This window comes from Festucalex cinctus, chromosome 20, assembly GCF_051991245.1.
Source record: "Festucalex cinctus isolate MCC-2025b chromosome 20, RoL_Fcin_1.0, whole genome shotgun sequence".
Lineage (NCBI taxonomy): Eukaryota > Metazoa > Chordata > Actinopteri > Syngnathiformes > Syngnathidae > Festucalex > Festucalex cinctus.
In genome coordinates, this window is record NC_135430.1 from 15,062,659 (window position 1) to 15,090,086 (window position 27,428).

General features: G+C 38.7%; 1 protein-coding gene across 3 annotated transcripts in view; it reads left to right on the forward strand.

The window, feature by feature from the left end:
* The window catches only part of mmp16a (matrix metallopeptidase 16a (membrane-inserted)), a 79,435-nt gene that overhangs the window by 37,394 nt on the left and 14,613 nt on the right, over nucleotides 1–27,428 (forward strand). For 2 of the 3 annotated variants that reach the window (XM_077508736.1, XM_077508734.1), the window contains 5 exons: nucleotides 6,481–6,629; nucleotides 7,086–7,100; nucleotides 7,743–7,865; nucleotides 13,112–13,416; nucleotides 23,393–23,554. In XM_077508736.1, the coding sequence (XP_077364862.1) occupies nucleotides 6,526–6,629; nucleotides 7,086–7,100; nucleotides 7,743–7,865; nucleotides 13,112–13,416; nucleotides 23,393–23,554 (709 nt within the window). In that variant the 5' untranslated portion in view covers nucleotides 6,481–6,525. The remainder of the gene's footprint in view (nucleotides 1–6,480; nucleotides 6,630–7,085; nucleotides 7,101–7,742; nucleotides 7,866–13,111; nucleotides 13,417–23,392; nucleotides 23,555–27,428) is intronic. The other variant, XM_077508735.1, reaches the window with a different exon arrangement.

Genomic DNA, 27,428 nt, shown 5'->3' on the forward strand with positions numbered 1-27,428 from the left:
CATGGTGTCTCACATGCAAAGATGCCAATTACGCTAAATGTTTGCTTGCATGTCCCGAGTGCCACAATTTTGGGGTGTATAAAAACTGCATACCCCAGACTTGCTTTTTGCAGGGGTCTCAAAAATAGCCGTCATAGTTTAATTTAGTTCAAATCCTGAAGAAAGCCCCAAAAGAATATCCTCCCTCCGAAAAGGCACCAACTACTGATCAGTATGTCGGATCAGACTGTGACATTTGTGGGTGACATTTTTGTGACATTTTGTACTAATGGGGCCACTGAGGTAAGCATGGCATGCATTACGTACTGTGTGTGCGCGTATGTCCTTGGGAGCATGTGTATTGGCTCACAAGGCTCAGAAAATATATATTTTTTTCTTTTCAAAGCAGTTTTGTGAATGAATGACTTCATTTGAGTAGCAACTTAATTATTAGTGTCGCCATTTTTCTGTAGGCTAATGCCAGGGACCTTAAGCAAGGGTTTTATTAATTTATTTCCGGTTCCGGTTATGTTTAGCAAGTATGATTTTTCTAGTCAAACACTTAATAATTTGCCAGCTATGTTGCTGTTCAAAGTTGGATCTTCTCTGTTTGAATGTGGTTCCAACCAGACATCTGTAAAAAGTGTACTTAATTACTCGGGCACTAAAATGTTGGTGTTCAATACGCAAGCTGTGCCAATCTTAGGTTAGCTTAGCACTTAGCGTGAGTTCTTTGTCTTTTCTCATTATCCCTTTTTGAGAACGATACTTGTCGTCAACAAATGTAACTTATTTGCCGGCACAGAGGCATCATTGCCACCGACTTGGGAGCAACTCCATAACGTGTTTAGACATAGTAGTAACCAGCCCAAGCAAGTTGCTAACTAGCACAGAGCCTCCAACCTCAACCTCCAACTAACAGCAGTAGATGACGCGAGCCCAGCGAAGCTTTTTGGGACCATCTTGGCGATTCTTCTTCTTCTGCTTCTTCTTCTTCTTCTGGCAGTTTTCTCGGCGATTGAGTCTCAGTTTTGCTACAACGTATTTTGATGAGGCACAAAAGGCAAATTTTGTCTGGCAAACTCCAATGCGCAGCAACTTGTTTTGAGCCTTGGGTCAGTGCAAGGTGAATATGTGCTGTTTTAAATTTTGCAACACCCACAATGTATCACATCACAAATTTCAGCTTGTTTTGTTTAAAGTCCTGCTCACTCTTGAAAAGGGATTTCAAGTGGAATAGAGCAGTTAGATTGTGTGTTTACGTGTGGGTTTGCGGTCACTGGTGTGGGCAGGAAGGCTGTGGTTTCCTTGACAACCCTGGCACACTCATCAGTGGTTGTTGGTGTGATGAATAATTTAGAGTGGTCAGATCTGGCAGGCTTTGCTAGTGGGCCTGGGTTATGTTCCAGTGGCTCACCTGGACTAAGAACCCATTTTTGTGAATGTTGAGTTTGAGGTCATCCTTTCGATAAGAGGTCTTAAATGGGTGATCAGGACCTACACACCTTTCTGTACAAACACTGTATTATTATGATTATTATTAGTCGAATTTGGTGAAATTTAATGTAATTGTATATGAACATGCCAACTTAAGTTTTTATTATTTTTTAACAATGTTGTTTCTTACTAGAAATTAAGTGACATTTTTGGAAGAGCTAGCGCAACCAGAAAATATGTTAAATATAGCAGCCAAATTGCTAACTTGGCTATATTGACAGTGCTTTTGTAAACTAGTTCCTGGTTGCAGCCATGTTGGTAGTCATCTTGGAACATCAGCTGGCACAGTCTTTGAACAATGGAAGCTGGGAAAAAAAGGTTTGATTAATTGCCCATCTCGACTTTCTATACATTGTTTTCTTCCTGCTTTTCCCTGAACTGGAATTCTCAGTTGCAAGTTATTCAAAATTTAAGGTTCTGCTCTATTTACATTGTACAGAAGTCATGCGACATCTTTAGTCATCTGTTGGACAATTCAGCCATTCAATGTCATATTCAATGTGTATCAATATCACATTGGAAATGCTATAAACTATTTTAAATAAATAGATACTTGACATGACTTTAGTTTGACTTGCAGGAATTTTTGGTTTGACATTTTTGACTTGCATAGTTGTTCATATAGATGTGTGATGACATAAATGTCAGGCGTTTAAATATTTCAGTTTGCACGGTTCTATGGGCAGTTTTGTAATGATCTGTTTTACCTAGCAACAAAAACCAGCTAGCTACAAGACGTCAGTGAATATAAAGCCTGATCTACATTTTACATGCAAAGGGACTACTTTCCCACCCAACACAACAAGTGAATTCCTAACCTTCTGGGGAGGCTTGTCATTCTTCTTCTTCTTTTTTTTTTTCCTTACAATTTCAAAGTCACTTTAATCCCGTCATCTTTTCAGTTAAGTTCAGCTGTCATGTCCTTAACTCACACGCACTTGTGAGCTGAAGCAAAACATCACTTGCTGTCCCCGTGACCTGAGGGACCAGACTCACGTCAGCTGAAGTGGCAACATCAACAGTCGCCACATGCTCCGAATGTGTTGCTATGCCAGCTGGGCTTCCTGACATACACCTCATCCATAATGGAGTAATTCCGTCGCCTTACACGCTGGCCTTTTGATGGCACCCATCGTCTTAATTAGGCCACCCTCTGCTTGTCATGTGTGGTCTGAGTTTGAGAAGGGAGAGTTTGGTCTGGGGTTCACATCAGCTCAGTCCCTTTGTCAAACTCCTGGAAGGGACATAGGATCTGAGCGTCTGTCAGTACAGTAATCTGCCCTTCTTTTCAACTTGAATGTTTCCCTGCTATTTGAAGTCTCGGTGTTTTTCCAGCATAAAGCAAGATGCCAGTATAAAGGCAGATTTTGTTTTTGACGTTTAATCTTATACAGTTTTTCTTTAGTGATGCGATGGTTGTGTTTACTGTATAAATGCAATATATTGTTCTTTTTAAAACCACAAGCTTTTTTTCCACCATGATTGTGTAACAGAGAATGAAAAACTGTCCGAAAATACATGGAGGCGAGGCTGAACTCTTCACAAATCCAGACTGAATTCTGCTTCTCGGGCACAGTGAAATCAAGTGTGGAAACTCCAGAAATAGGCACTGATGCAATTAAGCTATGCTTTATCACTCGCTTTTTAAGTGTAGAAAATTCCAACCTCATGACTGCAAAGAGAAGTACTGTATTAGAGTCATGAGGATTTGCTGTGTTTAAATCATGGTCTTCATCAAAATTTAAGAGTTGTGGTTCTGTATGGGTAATTGGTCGTAACGTCAGAATTCAAATAATTTTGTGGAATAGGGGAAAAATGGAAGACGTTAGAGCTGTCAAAATTAATCGATTATCAAATTTGTCGGCATATGTTTTAATAATTAGGTAATCGTTTGGAGGCATTTTTTAATTTGAATTCCTCTGATTTCAACATACCAACAGTAATTGTTCACTGGTTTCTCTAGTTCTTTCTAAAAGAAGACTGATTGTCTTCTGTGTTGAATCAAATTTTATTTTTGCAAACATTTGTTTTTACTTTGGAAAACAATAATCGAACATCAATCCCCCTTTTTATAAATCACTTATACGAATATGAAGTACGAAATAACCACCAATCACTGGTTTATAAACAGTAATCAGGGGAAAAATGCTTTCATAAAACACTTTAATGCATAATTTAAATTAATCCAAATTAGTCAATTAATCAATTGAATAATCGATAGATTAATGGATTCTAAAAATCTTCGATAGTGACAGCACTCGAAGACTTACAAGGGAAGGTTGCTCCATCCATGATTACCTTTGCTCTGGCCCAACAGCATTACACTACTCGATACAAAACGAGCACTGAAAGTAGAAGTTCAAAATATTAAAAATAGGATTCCCTCCTCCCAAAAATAAAAATGCAAAATTGTATTTAATTGATTGTTTATGTCTAAATGCCAATTTAACAAATTGTTATATTAGCAAATGTCTTGTATAATGTGGTTGGACTAACATTTCTCGACCCTTGCAATGCTGCTTCTGCTCGTGATAACACATTGGCTTATGTGTAATTATCACGTTTTCTCTTATTTATAGTGGCGACTTCACACTGTCATGATAGATAAAACGAAATTATCCCCAACCTGTCACTCATTAGGCTTTGTTATGAACTCAGAACAGATGAGTCATACTTTCGCCGCTTGCTGTGCTGCAAGCCTACTGCGTTAGCTAAAATTAGCTTGACTGATAAGTTTCTCATTCATATGTGACGGCCAGAAAATTGAATGTTAGCAACCTTCCCACGTAACATATCATACTTTGCACATGCAATAAATTGCTTGTTGAGATATTCTGCAATTAGACAAATGTAGTCTTGCTGGGTTTTTTTTTTATGTTGGTTTGACTTGAATATAAGTTTTGATTGACATTCAGGTTAAAGGTGGTGTTTATGGAGTACATTGCCTTGAAAAGTGTTATAGATGCATACAAGTTATAAATTGGCCAATTATGTCCTTATTTGACCTTATAATATATGTTTTCTGACTTTCTGAACTGCAAGTAAGACTGCATGAATAATTTGACTGAACGTGAGACTTGCCTTTTCATATGACTTGATTTGATCTGACTTGTCCTAGACAAAATGCCTATTTGGACTTGTTTGGTATTTGGAGGTTATAACTTGAGACTTAAGACTTGCACATGTGTGACTTAATCCCATCTCTTACAATTTCTATAGATAGAGCGCAGAGGAATTTCCATTTCACTAAATTAGGAAGCTGTCGAGCGGTGGCCGACTTCTTTCAGGGATCCTCAAATCAGCACAGAGAGTGAATCGATGAAAGATCTACGACAGGGGAAATGATTAAGGAATGAACTGAACAAACTAATGAAGGAGACAGATTGTGATAAAGGGAATAAGCAAGGCAACCTTGGACCACGCTCGATTATTAACGAAAGTTGGGCTACTATTAAAACACTGGCAGACAACCAAAGCAGTCATGTTTTGTTTTTAGTCAGAATTGGGATGAAGTTAACAATAAATACATTTTGTCAGTGAATTTATTTTTGTGTAGGCTTAACATTTCTAAGTGGTTTATTTTAAAGTATAACAAAATGGAAGCCAATATTTACATTGGTTCATCAAATTTTCCTCAAGCTTGCAGTGTTTTACTAGAATGGGAAAAAATATGTCAACTGCTGTACAGTGCATTAAATTTTAATCTTACAATTTTAAGGTCAGTTTATATTAATCCATTGACTATGGAGTAATACACATTCCTACAATCAATAGCGTTCCCCTCACCAACGTACATTTACCTTACTATGCTATGTGTGACTGGCATATTGACCATCTTTTGCCCAAAGTTACATGCGATAAGCTCCTCCTATTGGCACTGAGAAAAAAAATAAAAAATACAAAACTTATTTGACGTCATTTAACGTTTATGGCGGCATACATCGTGATTTTACTGATTGTTATTAAACGTTTTTGGTGGTCAAAGAGTTAAAAAACGTCATTGTATGTAGTACATGCTAAATAACTGAATCCTATTCTAATATAGAATAGGACTGATGAGCTCTGCAGCATGGAGGCTAATTGAGGGAAATTTGCTGCCAGACAGTTTATTAGGCTGAATCTCAGGCGACATGTTTATATTTCCATGTCTACACACTTCAAATACGTACAATATATTGGTTCTTTTTTATTGGAGGGTTTCATTTGTGTCACAAAATGCAGACGTCGGCTGTTCTGTTTACAGTTTTGATGATGAGGAATACAGAGTGTCTGGGACTAGCCAAATCCCTAAAGCTCTTTCGTGGGAAAGCCCAACCGACCCCCTTCCTCCCAAGATCTGAGCAGTGATTCCCTTTGGCAGGATTTTATAGGGACACTGAGAGCTCTATTATGGCAATTTCTTTTCCTGACAAGCCAAACAACACGATAAAAGATTGCATTTTGCTCTGTAAATCTGACATAGATTTGATTTTTTATTTTTTTTCCTTCCCTGCCGCCTTCCCTTTTATTATCAACATGGTATGTAAAAGAGCCAACTGATCTGTTGTTTTCTCATCTTACCAATAGAATGTGGGATGTAAATTCAATATTTATTTATTCATAACTGTTCCTGAACAATTTATTAGACCTGTTTTGAGGCTATGGCCCAGGCCCACAGTAAACAGTTACCGGAGTCAAGCCACTGTTTATTTGAAATGCATTACCAAATGATAAGAAAGCAAACCAACTTCTTCAAATCATTGATTTCAAATTTTCAATGCACATATTTCTACCAGATTGACATAAAGCAAAGATATTTATTAGCTTGTTCAAGGCATTCTGTTGTTGCTGTACAAGCATGATAACAATTATTTAATTTTACCCTCTTCACAGGAGTGAATAAGCCTTTTCCTCAATAAACAAGCTATTAACCTCGATTAGCCTCTGAGTTTAAAAACCCTGGCTTAACCAGACTATGATGTGTTACGTCTCCCTCTCTAATGTGTGTGTTTTATTTTTTCATAGACATGGCTCCAAAGGTATGGCTACCTCCCTCCTGCAGACCCCAGAATGTCAGTGCTACGTTCTGCCCGAGTCATGCAGTCTGCTATCGCTGCCATGCAGCGCCGCTACGGCCTCAATGTCACAGGAACTCTGGACAGCACCACCATAGAGTGAGTTCCATATGTTAAGAAAATACCTCAAAAGTCCCTCCAAAAACACGAACAGATTGTGTTCAGGTTTGCAAAGGGTGGAGAATTTCTGCAAAATTTCCAGAAAGTTTCTGCTAAATTTCCGAATGTCATGTGTATTGGTAGAAATCAAAGTGATGGTTGTTCAGTGAATACATCTTCCTTTTGAAAGTTGTCATCGATCCTTGACACTTTGTAGGATGACTTTTTACCTGCACGTAACTAAAACGGCGCTGGCTGACATTTGTCCCCAGCAACGCTGAAATGCCATCCGTGCTACAAATGGCAATGAGCTCAATTTGGCCACTGAACTGTAACGTGGTAATGTGTCCGCCAGCCGAGCGACTGCTATCTAACCAATGGACTGAAACAGGGTGAAATGTGATCAGCTAACAGTGTGCCTGTTTTTCTATTTTCCCATTGCTTCTCTCTGTGCAGCAGTAACACACTAAGGTGAGGTGCCCTTTGAATGGAATATGTGTAACGCATGCTGGGGAAGTGTGTGAGTTGAGAGAGACGTGCATGTGTTTAGCCCTCAAAAGCTTTTTTTCGTGTTTGTATTCACACATTCTCTACGTAATGTCTGAGCATTCGCAACTGGTTTACACATAAATAATACAATTACATTTTACTCATATAATAATTTGCTAGTTAATCATTTAGAATTCTGCCCTTTTTTTTTTACTGATTGTAGATTAATTCAGCTTAAAGAGGCAAAATTGAGAGTTGTAGATAGATACTGTAGCTAGTTTGTTCTTATAAGACATGCATCATCTATGGGACATTGAGCAACTGTCTGCTATGGTAACTCCTAGTCAAATTTAGCTTTTTGTCCCCCCCCCCACTTCCCTTCTCAGGAAGTGACCGAGGTAAATGGGCTGCATCACGTGTGTGACGTCACATATGTTTGTAATATCCTATTATTTATAATGTCTCAATTATTGCCCAAGCTTGAAGCTTTTCAGAATAACAGAATTGTGCGAATGTCAAACACGTGACGGGAGAACGTCCCAATACCTCTTACCAGCAAAACACTTTCTGTGGGGAGAGTCAAAAATTTCATTACTAACAGCGTTCCTCTATTGTCTCCTGCAGATGGATGAAGAAGCCCAGATGTGGGGTTCCTGACCAGATAGCAGGTGTATCAAAATTCAGCGTCAGGAAACGGCGGTACGCCCTAACGGGACAAAAGTGGCAACACAAACATATCACATACAGGTGAGTGCTCTGACATCTGTCCATACAAAAATTCCCTTCCACATTATTGCCTGTAGCTCAAAAGGACATCTGATTGTAGCGGATAATATGTGAACTTTTGTAACAATAAGGAAGCTGAACAAAATGAAGGGTCATCATAAGTTCAATGTTGCTTTAAGCTGAGATTTAGTTTGGTGCTACTAGCCCACAATTTGTAAAATCGCTTCGATCTGTAATCTGGCTTGCTCTCTGACTTTATGTTTTATGGGACAATCCTTAGTAGTTTTTTTTTTCTTTTCTCCTTGGTCTACTTTGAGGATAAATGCGTGGCGACTATTAAATTAGACATGCAGCTGTTTTTGGACCGTATATCATTCATGGCAGAACCGCTCAGGCTCCTGCCACGATGGGAGGAAAAAAAAAGCGTGTGAACCCTTTGAAATTTCTTACATTTGTGCATCATTTGGCTGCAATACCTTCAATCAAACATTGCCTGTCATTGCAGAGCAGATGTCCATTACGACTGGGATACATTTTGGACCATTCCTCTTAAGAGAATGGTTTCAGTTCAACAAGATTGCTGGGATGTCTGGTGTGAATAGCTTTCGTGAAGCCATACCACAGCATCACAGATCAGGCAAATGGTCAGGCTCAGTAAACTGAGAGTAGATATGTGAAAATGAAAGGGAAGGAGGGAGTAAAGGTAATCAGCAGCAGAAAGAGATGAGCTGCAAAAAGAGGAGGAACCCCCAGTGAAAAGTTGGGGATAGATTATGGTTATGTAATGGGATCGAAGGATTTTGAGAGTGTATTTGCTCTTGTGCACATATTCGTAAGGGCTCTATATGGCTGTGTGCTTGGCTTAGTCAGCTTTGCCTCGAGCTGTCAAACTGCTGCAATGGAAGTAGAGGATGCGGTGAATTCCATTTCTTCTTCTACCTTTAACAGTGGGAAACGCTTTACCAGCGAGCAGTACAGACGACAGACCAGTTACCTCACCACGTAAAGTTACAAAATGGCATCCACATAACCTAGTCTATCAATAAATCATCAAAACAAAGATGACACAATAATGACAACTACATCTTCATATTTGGCTGCTTATCACGAGACAAGTTTTGTGAAAAGGAGCATTTGTGTTCTTCCATTTCTATTATTGTGACTTATTGAGTGGCAGTTCTTTGTCAAATGGACTTTAACTAGTGTGTAACAAAAAACGGTTTGAACCGGAAAATCATAAAAGATGCAAGTGCATCAAACCAAACCGAATCAAGTTGTTCCACCAATCAAATCGACTTTTATTGAAGAGATATATCTTAGAAGAAAATAGCACTTTTATAGTACTGACAAGTTCATTCAAATGCATGTTAAAAAAAAATAAAATAAAATAAAAAGACAACAAAAAGGTCGAGCCGTACCATATTGAATCGAATCGTAAACCCACTGAGTCGAACTGAATCGAATCGTTCCATTTTCCACTTGAACCGTCTTTGAATCATTTCGCACCCCACGTATTGAAAACCGTATCGAATCACCTTTTGTGGAGAGATGCCGATATTATGTGCCAATGTATATACGTACACAGTATGTATATATGTGTATATGTATTTGTATATATGTATGCCTTGTATGTGTATTCATTTTAGATCAATTTTGCTGAACCTTTACAAGGTGAAATGCTAAAACAAACACTTAATGGGGATCTAAAAATTGAGAGCCATTCCTTTAATTGTTTTATTGGAGCAGAAAAAAAATGGGTAACATTACAGAGTTCCAACCATAAAAGACCCAATTTATATGCAAAACCACTGAATAAACACAGTTGATCAATATTTTTTTATTACTACTTATTTAGTTAAATTACACCCCAAAATGGAAAGACACGTTTCAACTGAATCTTTAATGTGTTTCCAGCTGTCTCAATCTGCTGCGCTGTGGGTTTGATTCCAACTTTGGTCACGATCATGTCACCCCCTTAAAATATCCATCTTTCGCTTTCAAACTCGTTAAATAATCATTAAAAAACAAAGCTGGGATTTGAAAAGCCATAATTAATGCTTGGCTGCCCAGTGTGTGCTCATTTCTACGTAGCCGCATACAGTATGTGCTGTTGGGAGGCCCTAATTAGCTTTGGCATCCCTACTGTTTTCCCTGCATGCAAGTACTATTATAGCGCATGAGATGCATCCAGAGTAATTATCACCTCACAACATGGAGTTAAATATTTGATATAGCCTTGGAAGGGGTTGAATTCTTTCATTTGCCAATTTGCAGCTGCTTGTGTTTTAGAAATGGCTTAACTCTTGTCTCTTAACCTTTTTCTTTGAAATGGGATACACATGTGGTTTTGGAATCAGCTGAGCCAGCTTTTATCTTAATTATGTTACAACGGTTTTCAGTCCACTGGTGTTTCTTTTAATACCAATACTCCATATATTCTTGCAGAATACTTGTTGAGCCTTTTTTTTTTTTTATTATTTTAATGTAAGTGGCGAATTAATATTGTTACATTATTGGCAAAATTCTTCCGTTATTAATCATGTCATGATTCTTTTAATCAGCACCGCTGTGATGCTTCCTGAAATGGTGCCAATAAAGCAGAAATTGTTTTCTCCGCCATCTCACTCTCATACAATAACCAGCATTTAGTATAATTGTATTCTTATCAAGCATATCTTGATAAGTGATTTTGTTTATGTATTATAGTTAAGGATGATTTGGAATGTCATCACAAAAACAAGATGATGACTTAAGTGGTGTGTGATTTCAAGGAATTAACACACCATGCACCATAACCCAGTCAGCTTTAATGTTGAAATCCAGTTTCTACATATTTTTTTGCCTGATTACGTTGTCATTCGTACTAATAGTACTTAAAAATAAATAAATAAATAAAATCTTAGTATAAATAAACTGTCATTGGATATGGCTTGCAAACATTGCTATTGATACCCTTTTAACTCATTCACTGCCTTTGACAAGTATACTTGTCAATTGTATTTTTTAGAGCGGTGCTAAATGGGGGCGAATCTGAGCATGCTCCACTGTAAATATCAAACTTGGAAACAACTTTACTGATGCCCAACCACCGGTTGATGACATCATTGCCCCATTTTATAGGAAATAAACACAGTTTCAGAGTCCATGGGAGAAATGGCTGTATTTTGGCAAACCTACATTTTTCTGCTGTCAATTATAAAAGAACGGGACGGGACAAAAAGTAGGGAGTCTATTCTGTTATTTGGTAGATTCGGTTTATATATAATTATTGAATATAATATCACGTGAGTATTGGAAATGTAAAAATTTTCTATAATGACTGGCAGTGAATGAGTTAAATTGTATTTTAGATATTAAGTCATGGATGGCAGAAAATTTCCTGCAGCTCAACCAGGACAAAACAGAGGTTTTAGTCATCGGTCCTGAAGGTCAGAGAGAGAAACTTTTACCTAAACTACAAGATTTTAAACCCACGCAATGTGTAAAGAATTTGGGCGTCCTTTTTGACTCTGAGCTAACTTTTAATCCTCATATTAAAAATGTAGCCAAGATCGGTTTTTACCATCTTAAGAATATTGCCAGAGTCCGCCCGTTTCTCTCACAGGCCAACACGGAGGTGCTGATGCATGCTTTTATTTCTTGTCGTTTAGATTATTGTAATTCCCTGCTCTCTGGTCTTCCCAAAAAGAATATTTCAGTCCTACAGCTCCTTCAGAACTCAGCTGCACGTGTGCTGACGGGGACCGGAGGGCGGGAGCACATTACACCAGTTTTAAAATCGCTGCATTGGCTCCCCGTGCGTTTCAGGATTGATTTTAAGGTGCTTTTATTAGTTTTTAAATGTCTTAACGGTCTTGGCCCATCTTATTTATCTGACTTGCTTTTACCCTATTACCCCTCGCGGCCTCTGAGGTCTTCTGGCAGCGGCCTTTTAACTATTCCAAAGGTGAGGACCAAGACACATGGTGAAGCTGCCTTTAGCCACTATGGTCCTCACCTATGGAATGGCATGCCAGAGAGCATCAGGTCTGCAGAGAATATTTATGTTTTTAAGAGGAGGCTTAAGACTTACTTTTTTAGTTTGGCATTTGATTGACCTTTTTTATTTTTATTTTATTTTATTTTATTTTACTTATTATTATTTTTACTTTTTTATCCCCTTTTATTTATTTAACTTTTAATCTATATTGTCTTGTAGCTTTGTTTTTATTTATTTATTTTTTCTATCGTGTTTAACCGTTTTCTTTTAGTGTTTAAATGTTTTTATTTGGTAGTTATAAAATTTTTAGCTCCAGTGTTTTCTCATGGGGGAGCCTCCACAGTGAGAGGGATGCTTGGTCTTCATCCATCTCACTGTGGATGAACTCCTCCTGGGTGCCTTTCCTTACAGGGTACATCTGTGCCCCGCCATGTTGTGGTTTTCATGTGTTTGTTGGGTTTTGGGTGTGTCTGTGGGTACGATCATGGGGATGGGGGGGCTTTTTCTTTCTTTTATTTTATTGCATTATGGATGTCCAGCACTTTGAGTTGCATTTTAAATGTATGAAAGGTGCTATATAAATAAAGTTGATTGATTGATTGATTGATTCTAATCATAGTCTGAGTATGAAAATTGGATTGATGTTTGTTTGTAGGAAGCTTAGCTGATTTCACAATTAAAACATTTACTGCTTTTCACCGCTCTTCGGTTATCTCTGCCTATACCAGGACTTTTAAAATGTCATTTAAAAATAAAAATCGATTCATGAGTCCTGTTCAGCTACAACAGCAGGCAGACATATCTTCTCTTAAGCTGTTGGCAACTAAACCAGAGTGAAACCAAATTTTAAGACCATGACAAATATTTTCAGAGCGTAGAAATCATCAGAGAGAGGTTTTCCTTCCGTGACTAACCAGACTTGGGCTTTCAGAAGGCAGTCGGCTGTTGATAAGCCTTAATTAGAAAGTAGATTTGCGAGGTAGAAAATTGTCCAATCCTCTCCCCACCTGCAACATATGAGCGCTGGCAGAGTGGACTCAGCTGCCCTCGCTCACAAATCGCACCATGTATATACTTCTGTGTAAGTAAGCCTCGATCAGCATAAATGACAGAAACTTGTTTTTTACTTTGTATTGCTGCAGTGTGGCCACTCTGTGTACATCAATCAGTTATTTTACGTTAAATTTATGAAATTGTCAGCTGAGGGTCGAACTTTGCCAGTTTTACTAAAACGTTTGCCAATTCAGAGCAACGATATGTTATATGTTTATGTGTTGCATCTGTGCAGCATAAAGAACGTGACACCCAAAGTTGGTGCCGAGGAGACCCACGACGCCATCCGGCGAGCCTTCGACGTTTGGCAAAACGTGACACCGCTGCGCTTCGAAGCTGTGCCATACAGCGAACTGGAGCGAACCAAGAAAGATGTGGACATCACAATCATCTTCGCCTCAGGTTTCCATGGGGACAGCTCACCTTTCGACGGTGAAGGTGGCTTCCTAGCCCACGCCTACTTCCCAGGGCCAGGAATTGGAGGAGATACACACTTTGACTCGGATGAGCCATGGACGCTGGGCAACCCCAACCATGATGGTAAGGGGTTCAGTACCTCCAACAAGGTTACAAACCACTGTGTTATACATTTATTTTAGTGCTGTTGAATGATAATTTTTTCGAAATTATTTTTTCCAATCGCAATTTATCACATTTTCTACTTCTGCTTCTATGTTTTTCCTCAAAGCTTGTAACAGATATATTTACTCGAGTAAAATCTTGGAATTAATGTAACATCATCAAATATAAACTATATTTAGCATTATGATTTCTCCAACAAGCGTCAAGTAAAACGTAAAGTAAAACTACATAGTCCTTTCAGAAGCTAAGTTTGGCTGCAGGTTATAGACCGTAACAGGAAGTTAACTGAGTTAATTTCTTTTTTTTTTTTTTTTTACACTTTAAAGTATTTAAATTAATCTCCAGAGTTAACGCTTTATTCTTGACAGTCATTATAAAAAAAATCACAATTTGATTCCCAGGTAAAATTCAATTATTCAAGTAGTCGACAAAATAATTAATAAGATTTGTTTTTGACAGCCCTACTTTCTTAATATATGTCAAGTGTAGATGAACTGGTATTGTAAGATCAAGCTAAATTAATTTCGAGTCTCTAACAGAGAGGTGCTTGCAGCACTGAATTTCTCATTAAATCAAAAGGAGCAAGTCTTCCCTGTGGCCCACAGAGAGAACTCAAGGCGGAATTATCATTCTGGTTACTGAGTCATGAGTCAAAACAATGACACAGACTACTGAGCCATAGAGCGCGGAAGACAAATTAGATTTAAAAAGAAAAAAAAAAAAGTCTTGAAGAAAAGGCATCAGGGGTAAGTGTGGAAAAAGGAAGGAAGGATAACAGGAGAATGCCACAGTTTCTCAAGACAAATATTAGCGAGCTCACAAAAGAGATATGCTGTGAGGGAGCGGCTGAGGAAGCTCCTACGCAAGACGTAAAGAAAATATTAGAGTTGAGCAGAATGTGAAGGAAGAGGCGAGGAAGTTTCAATCTGGAACAGGACTTGAGTGACCTTCCATGCTTCGATAACATGTTGTCAATGGCTATATTTCAAGAGTTTGTAGTTTGATGCTGAAATCCATCCCTCAGGTTGAGTATCACAATTGGAGACAACAACAACCTGAAGTAATTCTACTCTTTGCTCTTATGAGCCACTCATTCAATGAAAACATACATTAAACACAGGTGCTGGTTAAAAAAATAAACACACATACACTCTCCGTAAATGTTGCTAATGCCTTGGGGGAAGGGGAAGCATCTGTCATTGAAGGCTGTGATTCATTGTCTTCAACTAAACATGAGGCTGCACATACAGTACACTCTCCCTCTCTACTTCAGTGCAATTTTAACACAGCCCTTCTGCAGTCCACACTCACACTTTGAAAGACATCACGTAATGCATGCTGACTGATTACACACTTTGCTTCTGGCTTCCTTGTCGAATATGAACATGCACACTGGCTCATCTTCACTTCTTGCCATGGTAGGGACTGCTTATATTTCAATGATGTTTTTGTTCATATTTAGTGTTGAGATGAGCATCATTCCACGTTTAGAGCTTTTAACCAGAATTCCCAACTATATTGGGGACTTTGTATTATACGTGCACATTTTTTTTGTTTCTTTGGCAGCATATTGACGGATTTCGAGGCAGTTGGACATTTTTGACCTCAGTTAAGGTTCTCAGTGTACTACTATTAGTGTTGATAACATTGTAAGGGAATTAACAAGCATTTATAGGAATCATCAGGAATGTATTGGAATAAGCCAGGAATTTACTAAATTTAAAGGTGGCTCTGATTGTTTTGAGCATAGTCCTTACTAAAATGACTAAAACCAGCTGAAAAACATCCAGACTGAAGGGTTGCATGCTCCAAGCAGACCAAGAGAAGCTTATCCATGCTTTTATCTCCACTAGACTTGATTATTGTAGCGGTCTTCTGACTTGACTCCCTTAAAAGAGCATCAAACAGCTGCGGCTTATTCGGAATGCTGCAGCTCGGGTTGTGACCAGAACAAGGAGATCATAGCATCATATTGCTCCTTTCCTAAAGGCTTTAAACTGGCTCACAGTCAGCTGTAGAATAGATTTCAAAATTCTGCTCTTGGTCTATAAATCATTGAATGATTCGGGTCCTAACCCAGTTGAGCTGTGAGATCTGCAGGCTCAGGTCAGTTAATGGAGGCCAAGTTTCAAAGCAATCGTGGTGGAGCAGCTAATAGCTGTTATGCCGCAAACTACATCCCTCTGCTTTCCTGAAGTAGTAGGTACCAGTTGGACCAGCGAGCTGCTTTTTTTTTTTTTTCCCTCATTTGTCGTTTTGTAAAATCATCACCACTGGTGAGTTCCTGTCCAGTCTGTCATGCCTAATCCCTTGCACCGTTGAGGAGAAGGACCAATTGGCGCTGTGCTTGTTGGCACCAGTAGACTGTGGATGTTACTGTTGTTATTGTTTTGGATGATGAGGCCACCAGTGAACACTAGAGAATTAATCCTTGGTCTTCTGAGAGATAAACACATGCATGCATGCGACTTAAGTACACACAGAGCTTTTCCATCTTCAACATTCACGCGTGATGTTTTGTTCTAACCTTTACCCAGCAACACATGCAAAGACATGCAAACGGATTACTCAAACGTAACATCCAGTGAGGAAGTTTTTTGCGTAACACACAAGAGACTGTGCTTCCTATTAAGATTAGTCAATGGCATTTTAGGAGTTTTAGAGTGAAGTGTCATTTGCCTTTTATATTTTACAGAAATACTCACTGGTATTATTTATCCTGGATAACACATTGAGAGAAAATGTTAGCACCAGAGAGAGTAAGGGGATGTATGATGATGAGCCTGCATCAACATTGAGAGTAGGACATCCCTGTGTGCCAAAACAGAGTAGTGATTATGGAAACACCTACAGCTGCACTACTTTCTCTAAATAATCTGGCTTTAAAGACGATGGGTGAAAAGCTGTGATTCATCTGTAGATGGAAAATATTTCATAAATGGAAGCTAACAGTCTTGTAGCAGTTGCTACGAATGTGAAATACGATTTGATGGACCATGGCAGTGGAACAAGTTCCAACCATACGACATACAGATATATTGCGTTCGATGTTACTTTTTTCAGTTTTACAATCATTTTAATGAGTGCTGATACCAACTGTTCACTCATATTTGCCGTTCCTGGTTAGTCCCAAATCATTATCAAGGCAGATCATTCTCTCCCATCCACGTTACAAAATGATTGTAATAAGGACATTTTATGAATCGCTTTTTGGGAAAAGAGTAGCTTTGAGGTCGATCATATTTGCTAGCTTCTATCGCAAACATACGCACATCCAAATATAAACAAAACTTTCAATGTAAAACCATGCCACATTTTACGTTTTATTTCATAAAGACTTTGGACTGGACTTTTGTACTGGACTGTGGACAGGCCAGATGTGGCTCGTACTTCATCCATGTCTGACTCATTTTTGGACTGTATTCAGGTCACTTTTTTTGTGCCTGCTTTTTTTGTGGCGTCTGCTAGGGTTACTGGGCGAAAAGGTGAAAACTAAAATCAAATGCTATTTTGACTTTGTCGTACAAAATGTTTTTTTGTGTGTGTGTTTTTTTTTTTTTTGACAAGAGCAGTCTATCTCAACACCAATGGGGAAAATCAACCACTAAATATGATGACAGCAGATACAGTGGATGCACAGCTAATCAGACTCACTCAAGAGTGACTCATAACTCCCAGTATGTGCTCAATGACCTCCAGCAATTTCGGGAAGAAAAAAAAAAAAAAAGCATAGCGCTGCACCTCATATTACTTAGGTGAACACAGGAAATAAGACATTCTTGCCCTTCAGTACAGTATTTCCATCAACTTGCCCCAAGTATGAATTTTGAGGTTAGAAAAACATGAACATACGTTTTACGAATCTGTTGTTTTTGATAAGGTTGAAAATATTTTTCAGTAATTTCATGATTGGGAAACGAGTGGCTGTATTGAGGTGCTAAGCATTAATTATCAGATTGACGCTGGTCCGAGCCCCAGTTAATAAACAAAACAAAACAAAAATCGTTAAAATGTTTGTAAATATTGTTTAAAAAGTGAATTTTTTCAAAGTACTTTTTTTTTTTTTTTTTTTTTTTTTTTACAGTGATTTTACAACAGCCCAATTTTGTGTATTGTTTTGATGCGTAACAACAGGACAGTGTATGAGCATACACTGCCCTACTCTCAGTTCTTCCTCATGCAATGTTCTTCTGTCTTTATCTTTGTCCCCTTTATCTCCACGAGCCAGATGCTTCTTCCTATCTCTTCGGAAAATAATAATGGGGCGATTTCAAGGATTTCTGTTTCAGCAGAAGCAGCCATTTAGCGTAATCTTTGAATCCTGAGAATATCCATTGCCAAATTTGCTGACGTAGTTAACTGCGTAAAATGAGCAGTAGAGTAATGTCATGGCCGCCAATGTCTGGTTATTCCAAAATTCCCCAAACTGCATCAGTATTTATTAGCTCAGTGGTTCTTAACCTGGGTTTGATCGAACCATCACCAACCTGGGTTCGATAAGTCATTTAGTTTCAAGGTTTTGCTGGAGGTCAAGACACACACCCGAGTCATAAGATTCGAGATGACACGCCCCGCTTGGCCATCATTGACTACGGGGAATTTGGTGCTCTCAGTACTTGACTTGTGACTGTTGTGAGGGTGCATCATGTGACGCCTTTCTTATTTTAATCCCTTCATACTATGTCGAGCAAAAAAGCAAATAACTTATATAATGGAACGTATGGTGTTCCACAGTGTTCAGTTTTGGGGCCACTGCTGTTTTCATTTTATCTACTGCCCTTGGGTTCCATCTTAAGAAAACAGCATCAGTTGTTTTTACGTGCTCTATAAATGTAGCTGATTTGAAGGATGGGACTTGGCATCCACACTTGTGATTTTTTTTTTTAATGCCAAGTTGCACAATACTAGTCCAGCACTAACTATCTAGCAAAAGTAAAGGAACACTTCTTTAAGCTGTTCACGAGTAAACCATCAACGTATGCCTTAAAGTGTGAAAAGGGGCTTTTTAAAGTCTTTAGCATGATGTTAATTTATTATGCAATTGGAACAAGCACCTGCAAATACCACAGTAGATAAAGATTTTATTGTTTTTTTTTTTATTGTGTGTGAAATTATCTCTGTAGGTTATACAGTCTTATCCTATTATGGTTGTCACTTTGATGAAGAGCACGAGCTTTAGCTTTGCATTCACACACTTAGAAGGAAAACAATGTGTAACGAAAGCAAGCAGAGACGTTACCACGTGTTTGTGCCCACCAGGCTGCCACTAGAAATAGACAGCCACCTACTGACAGCAGCATCAACTTCCACATGGGTGGTGGGGCTCGCTTCCGCCCACGCATGTGCGCACACACGCACACATTTGAAGAGCGCACCTGAGGAGGCGTTCCCTCCCACTAGTCAGTCATATGCCCTTATAAGATTATACCCATAATTCTTAGCGAACATATATTTTATGCTATGTTGGCGGTTGGCATGTAATCATCAACACAACTTCCATTTTCGAAGGACATAATTATTGATGGATATATAACTAATTGGTGAAAATAGATTTATTTTTCCTGCCCTTTGCATCATTGCTATTATATATTAAGAGTGGTTTACTAAAATCGACAATTAAGGTTCAAGCACACCATTATGTATTATTAATTTGTTTATTTCAATTATATTTTAGTGTTAAGCATTCAAAAAATATTTTCTTTATGCCTTTAGCAGCATGATCATTTTTCAGTTTATGACACCAGCATCTTAATTGAAAATTATATGCAGAGCATCTGTCTTTTCATTCACTTCCCCGGGCGTAAACTGAGTTTTCAAGAGCAATATTATGGTTCGGGGTTTTCAAGGGCACTTGTTTTGTGTGTATTTGTGAAAGCCCACGTGCAAACACCCATGCTTGGAAATGTATTATTAATGATAAATGATCACAATAAAAATGTACACCAATCCCCTGTCTTGCTCACAGGTGCTGCGCTGAGATAAACATGACAAGAATAAAGGATGTCCTTTCCTTGGCAGCATTAATTATATTCTCGGTGCCGGTTTATTTACCTCAAGTCCACAGGAGCTGCTGATATTCGAATCTTTGGCAATATTCCAAAGTCTGAATTGTACCCAGTTGCAGTTTCTGTAAATAGATAATTACTCCTCAGCAGAGTTCACATGGTATGTTGCTATGTTGGAGTTGGGTTCTTAACAAAAGTTCATTAACAAGTGCAGAGTCCGTTCAATGACATTCCCCGTTGTATTTTCTGGCTAATACATTATCGGAGTGAAAATGTGGTCTGACACAGCTGAAAAATATGCTTTGCTGATACAAATACCGCTCAAGTAAAGTGGAGAGATAACTTGTTTCTGTATGATAAAAGAGTACACTGAAAAAAAGCCTCCACCTCAGATAGTCACTCGTGTTTTTTGTGGCACTATAAAGACTCAAACATTAGTAAGCATTGCAAATTTCTCACTTTACAGCAAGCTTGTAAGCTTTTTGTCATCTCCTAAAGCAGCGTCACATATCTCCAGCTTCCTTAAGATTATTTTTGATTACTGATAACTGGCTCAAGGAAGCCCTATCCATTTTTTGTGGAACTCCTCCTTGACCGAGTATATCTATTGATAACTTCCAATATCCTGTGGAACGTTTTCTAAAAGGCTTTTTTTTGTGTGTGTGTGTGTGTGTGTTACTATTTTTCCTTTTGCTTTTACGCCTGTTGCCAACATCGCACACAATCTGTTGACACAAATTTAGCACACTCTATTTGGGATCCTACTAAGTGTTTGTTTCTGCCAATAAGCATTGTGTAGTTTCACTCTTGCGTGAGGAACAACTTTTAAAAATGTTTTCAGCACACTTGGAGACAGAAAACAACACGGGAATGCAATTACCCCCCTTTGGTGTTGTGTGGCACAAGTTTCCAAGGCCAGTTCTAGAGGCAAATTGTCAAGGGTGAAGTCTCTTAGGGGAATTGTTGAAGCGTAACACTGGGAAGCAATTTAGGCCACACAGAAAAGTATTGTAATGACTTTGGGCTTTGTGTTCAGTAGACTTAACATTTTGTTCACATTGGGGAAAATATGATTCCCTCAAACAATTTTAGTTACGTGACAACATGAAAGGGAATCTTATATATAATCGATGAGGCCTATAAGATCTTGGTTGTAGCCCACATCAAAAGTGGAGCTTAGTTAACAGAGGATTACAGGCTGACAATCTAAATTATTACACTTGGACAGACCGCATCATCAGGGGCCCCATATCTGATTTGTGGGCCTGTGAGTGTTTATCTTGTGCGTGTTTATGTCAGATGCTCGTATTCCCACGTCACATGTGCCCCCAGCCAGCGGATGGGATGTTGCAGCAGTGGCATGTATAGGGTGCTTCTTGTAAATTATGGAGAAAGAGCAAGTAAAGGACTCTGGTTTCTAATCACAACCCATGTTTACTTGACTGAGAGAAGACAGAAAGCTTCGCCTGGTCATCAATCAACCCGTTAACTCCCCTTTTGTGTTGTGTGGTCTAGTTAGACTTTTTTTCTTTTTTTTTTTAAACTTGAAAATATACTTCGGTCATTATTTGCTATCAAAGGCCAGCTACTAATCCTATTCCCTATTTTTTCTTTCCTTTTTTTGTTGCATTTGTGGTCAATTACAGGAGGGTCATGGGTATGGGTAAAAAGAAAGAGAGGGAGGTCAAACGTATATGTAATATTATCCATTACTTCCATCTTTTAAAATTAAGACATAACTGAAGATAAACTGAAAAGTTTGCTGGTGTTTATATTTTTATCTGCTTCTACTATCCAGCTTAACTTGAATCTTCATTTATATTAGACTTTACGTTTATCTAATCAGCTGGATCGGGATTGGGCAATATTTAGCATTTTATGCAAAATCGGTGATCGGCTGTATTGTCTTGATGTCTTACTATTTGGGTACTGGACCAATGACGAATGGCGGTAGTCCACTGCAGAGTAACTATAAACGTTTTTAAAATAGGTATTTCACAGATGCTTGAGCTTTTTAATAGCCGTTTAGCCTTGAATTGGTGAATTTGTAAATAACAAACCATGAATAGACGAGATTCACTTCACACGTATTTTTCCTATTCACTGCTTTTGTCCCTTGATGTTTTTTTTTCTTCTCACCTTGTTTCTTTCACCTTTTCTTTTGACTTTGCACACCATCTTCTTTCCCTTTGTCCATCTCACACCTGTCTCGTATCCTTACCATTCGCGAGGCTGTAACCAAGTCGCCTTGGCTTTGTTTATGGAGCCCACAGCCAGCGGGACATCCCTGTCTTACACAGCATGACTTATGTTAGCAACTAAAATAAAGTGACACCACTAACCTGAAATGCCCCAGGAGGCCGAAGAGTTGAGGGTGGAGAAATATGCAATTTTACAATTCATCTTGTAGTTATCAAAGTAGGAGGAATAAAACAGTGGTATAAACAGACTAAATCAGTTGCTTGTGTTGTCCTTCATTCTGCTTGTGGAAATAGTGGACTTGCTCTCCTGTCATCTCTTCTGCTATTGATTGTCTAGCAACACATTGAAAAACGTTATAAGAAATCTAAAATTTCCCAGGACAGTTACAAGCTTAGATTTGTTTCTTTTTTAGTTTACAGCTAAAAATATTGTATGAGTTACAGACTAGTAGTGACTTAAAGTATTCTAAATGCATGTCTCGTGTGTCACATTCAGATAAAAACATTGAGTATCCTGTGAAATGGCCTTAACAATTGTTTTTGGCTGCAAAGCGGTGTGATGTTTCTCATATAGCTGATTCTAGAATCACTGAGCCATTTCTTTTTTTTCTCTTTATCTCCTTTTCGCTCCCCCGTCTCTCTTTATTTGCTTTAAACCTAATCCCTAGACACTTGTTCAGTCTTACAAGCTTGCATAAATTTTCCCTCAATTTCACAACATAATCTCAACTTTTAAAAGCCATGACTTTCTTTGAAACAATGCCAAGCCTTTTTAATGAAATATGACATAATATTTGGGATTTTTTTGACCTCCCTGGTTGCAAATTGTAATTACAAAGCACTGTTCTCTTTTGAAGTTGAGTATTACGTTATTTTCGAAAGTGCTTTACAGCTTTACACAACTGTCCATATCCAATTTAATACTCATAAGTTTCTTGACAATGAAAATGAATCCATGCTCACATCTGAGAAACGTTTTGGTCTATGTGATGTAAATTAAAGGGATTTAGCGTCATTGAGAGGGGCTGTTAAATCCAGAATGAATTCAACTGGGGGTTGGCTGTCGACCACAGAGTGTTCCTAAGTCAAAAGTTCAGAACCGCTTTGGTTAACCGCAACTGCACACTAATTACAACGTATGCGCGGACGGCTCTTGTTTCTGTGTAGCGTGCTCTGCTCTGTCTGTGTACTGTAGCTTGCTACGCAATCCCCTCAATTAGGTGCAGACATTTATAAATTGTCCATGTTTGTACAGCCACATTCACTTCATTTTGGATCAACCAAGATCCACGAATCAAGGAGGGGCGGCATGGCTCAGTGGTAGAGTGGTCGTCTCCCAACCGTGAGGTTGGGGGTTCGTGCTTCACCACTGGTGACCATGTCAAAATGTCCTGCGTAAGACACTGAATCCCAATGCAGTGCCCTGCATGGGAGCAAGCGACCACTGATGTGTGAATGTGTACGTGAATGTGAGGCATTGTAAAGCGCTTTGGACACCATGTGGAGTAGATAAAAGCTCTATATAAAAAGCAGTCAATTTACCATCTTAGGATCGCATTGTTTCTTTTTATTACACAATTCTTTGTTTTAATAGTCAGGGAAATCCCTGATTATGAATTTTACTGTCAGGATGTTGGCATGTTATTAAAAAAAACAAAAGTGACTTAAACCTTCTGAATCCCACAATGACTGATATCACTGTCCCTCTATTCTCCATCCAACTTTTAGGGAACGATTTGTTCCTGGTGGCGGTCCACGAGCTCGGCCACGCTCTTGGGTTGGAACACTCCAATGACCCCACAGCAATCATGGCTCCTTTCTACCAATACATGGACACTGAGAACTTCAAACTGCCTATGGATGATCTGCTGGGCATCCAGAAGATTTATGGTGAGGCTAGGTCTTTATAGCAGTACTTTGTCCTCTCTTAAAGCTGGTGTAACCTTAGGGTGGCAGCATCAAATAGTGACATAAAACTTATAGGAACCTTCATAAAAGCTGACCACAGTCTTAAGTTTTGTATGATCATATATTTTCGAGATGCTCTTCAATTGTTTTTTTCTCAGAAGATCTAATTTGTCCTCAATTTATTGACAGGTGATTTATACTTGGAGAAACTCTTAGATGGCACATTTTTACTGTTTTTGTCTTCATATGCTCACTTTCTCATCCGAGTTGTGACACAACTTGGTGGGAAGTAACAGAATTGTCCCTCATAGCTGTTGAGACTGTAAACCAGTTACACTCCATCGAGATGACAGCGCGCTGTCACACGAATGGCTGCACACATTCTCTTTCTCTCACACACACAGCCACAAAGCCCTGCCATCTGTTTACATGACTAGGGTACGTACCTTTGGGAGTGACAGACCTGGGCAAGGGATCAAATCTCTCCTCATCCCTCTTGTGTTTTACTCCTCTCCCTCCACCTCTCTCTTGTACTCAGAGTTGAAGGGCAGGACAAGTGGCAGCAGCTCCTCTCACGGTATCTGTCTCTGTTCCCCCAGCAATTGGCCTCTTTCCCTTTTTTTCACGTGGTAATGCTCAAAGTTGAATCTAAATAAGGTCAGTGGTGGGACCTTCAGAGTTTAAATCAATGGGAAGTTGAGTGAGTAGGAAAATTGGTCAGACAAATGTAGTGATGCATGGTGAGATGGGAGAAGATTAATGTGTGGGTATGAAAATTGGTGAGTGAGGTGGAAGGAAAACGGAGAGAATTGTGCAAAATTGCCTTTTGTGAAATTGAATTGGGGTTACTGGAATCACATTTGGCTGCGATTGGCTGGCAAACAGTCCAGGTTGTACATTGCCCTCATTTAAAGTTATTTGTATTAGGCTTCGGCTCAACTCAGACTCTAATGATGAGAAGCAGTATAGAAAATGAGTAATGGGGGGGATGGAATCAGAATTGGCTCAAAATTTTAAGATTGAGGTGGGCAAGAGTCTGTCTTTTTTGCAGAGCCTGGTTATGATTGAAACGCGACTGATTAATCGGCCAATTATTGCCCTTCTAGCATCAGTAAAAATCATCAGTTCCTTCATGTACCCAAACCATCTATGTTGTACACAGATGATGTCATAATTTGCTACACAGAAAACTATATCATAACTATATCGAAAAATTGATATTGATTGGTCCCCATGTTGCACCCTGCATTGTATTGAACTTTAAAGGAGAAGTCAACCCCAAAAAATATATATTAACAAGAAGTCTAAATATGGGATTTTGGTTAATATTGTGTTAGTGTAATATGAGTTAATCAGCAAAAGCCAGCAGTTTTAGTTTTTTTTTTAACAGTTGAGTTGCGATTGGTCGTTGCCTGAGTCCTGAGCAACTGTGATGTCATCTTAAGTCGACAGCAAGTGGCAAAATGGCTGCCCCCTGAGATGGATACAAACGGGTGTATTTTGCTTTATAACTCATATTCCGCAAATGTAAAATTAATCAGAATGTCGTGTTTAAACTAGTGAGATCACACATGTATCATATTATTGTCAAGAAATGTTTAAGGTTGACTTCCCCTTTAAAAATTTAAGTGACTTGAATCAACAAGCCATGCCATGCTTACTTCATGAAGACCATAAAAATGAAATGGCATTCTATCATTAAGACAGTTGCGACCACTCTTGCTTTGTGATTGGCTCTCAGCCCGATGTAAATGCACTCTGCGCTGCATGACCGCATTCAGCGCTGAAAAATGCACACAAGCATGTTAAGTCACTTCACTTTCCCCTTGCAAATGTTACTACAATTACTATTGACGATAACTTTTCTCTCGTATGGTATGGAATTAACAGGCTTTCAAACTACAAGGTGAAAACTGCTTCATAGTTGCTTCACAGTTAAATTGGCACGAGAGGCAGAAGGCACGTGAACTTCCCGTGAACATTCAAGACATCCATTTAAAGGTTTATTTTGAAGCTAACCCAACAATTGACAGCTAAGATAAAATAGGTTAATGTCCGATTGGCATGTGAGAACCTATGAAGCTGATGCCATTAGTCAGCTAACATCGAGACGCAGACCACACTACATGTTAATACCAAGAGTAATTAAGGCTTAAGCACTTTTGTCGCATTGAGATTACACATCGTGGCCTCTGGCTCGGCATTCATTTCACCTTTCTACCTACCAATTGAGCAGTACAAACACCTTGTTGAAAAAATATCAGCGCTCTCCTGAACCTGCCAGTGACCATATTTATGTTATAGCCAAGGCAAATAAGTTGTGTCTAACACGTCTTGGAGTCACGTCTGATTTAATTTGCAAAACGAGTCCTTTAGGCTCCTTCTACGCTAATAAGGTTTCTGTTTATTTTTGTTTGACTGCCATGAGCGACTTATATTCATTTGTTATTCTCACTAAACAGTTCTGTCTTATCTTGATCACAAGCAAATACACCTCCAGTCTTGCCTTTTGGCATCCGCTCCTAAAACTAAGCTCGGGCTGATAATGTTTTTGGTTCGGGGGGGAAAAAACAAAACAAAACAGTTGCCTAGGAGTGCACATAACTGTGTTAATCATCACACCAGTGGTATTAGCTTTCTGGTGTATTCCACCTTCGTACAATTATAAAGTGGAGCAAAAATTCTGTGTAGTATTTAGCTTTATGCAGATTTGAGCTCATCATGGCATCGTGATGTTGCCAGTTTATGCCTTTGAGTGTCCAGCTGACTGTGATCTCCCCTCATGCTTACATAACTGCAGAGCGCTTTGCCTCCTCTAATCTGGGATGTATTTCACAGGATTTAATTCAGTCAGTGAAAGGAATCCCTCTCATGTAAAAGCAGACGATCAGTTTTGTGGACCGGAAGATGTCTGCCCTCCTCTTAATCCTCTGATTGGCCTGTCATTCAATTAGTTTGATGTGTAGTATGTCTTCCGTCTGTTCTCTGTAGATTGCCTGCTTCCCTTAAACAATTGCTCTTTCCTTAATCTTCTTTTCATTCGTTCCACTAATAATCATTAGATCTTTTTTTTACAGTAACTTTATAGGCAATTACTCATGGTTACTTGTTATATGGTTTGAAGGTGGGACATTTTGTGTCACATTTGCATCTTCCATATTAATATTACATATTCCTACATCTTTTGAACCCAGTCAACGTCATATCCTCTTTTCCACATTCACAGGGAATGTTATCTTTGCACCATCATATGTTCAATTATTTATACTCGCAACCCACTCATGGTCCTCCTTTCTCCTGCTCTCTTTGTACTCTCCGGATTTATGTTCTTCAGTCTGCTCTCATGTTATTCATGAATATTAAGGGATGCCAAGGCCAAGGCAAATTTTGAGAGAAATGTATACACTGTTTATTTTACAGTTTACAGTTTTCCGGTGTCTTTTTTTTTTTTTTTTTTAAGGTTAAAAATTTAGTATTAGTAGAAGTAGTGGTAGATACTTTTTTTCCCCTATTATAATTATTTTCTGATATAGGCCTATCTTAGTTGAAATCAAAGATCAATTTAGGCCAGTGTTTCTTAACCTGGGTACACCAAACTTCAGGGATTTGGTGTGTGTCAAGACACTTGACTCAAATGATTTGTGATGATACACCCCGCTTGGCCATATCATTATTTATTGTTATCCCTTCATACTATGTTGAGCAAAAAAAAAAGAAAGTGGTCGAATGAATACCTGCAATATGAATTCACACGTACAACTGTACCTTATGGTGTTCCACAGGGTTCAAGTCTGGGGCCTCTGCTGTATTCTTTGCATAGTTGAGTGATGTGAGTCGGTGTCCTAACTGCATGATT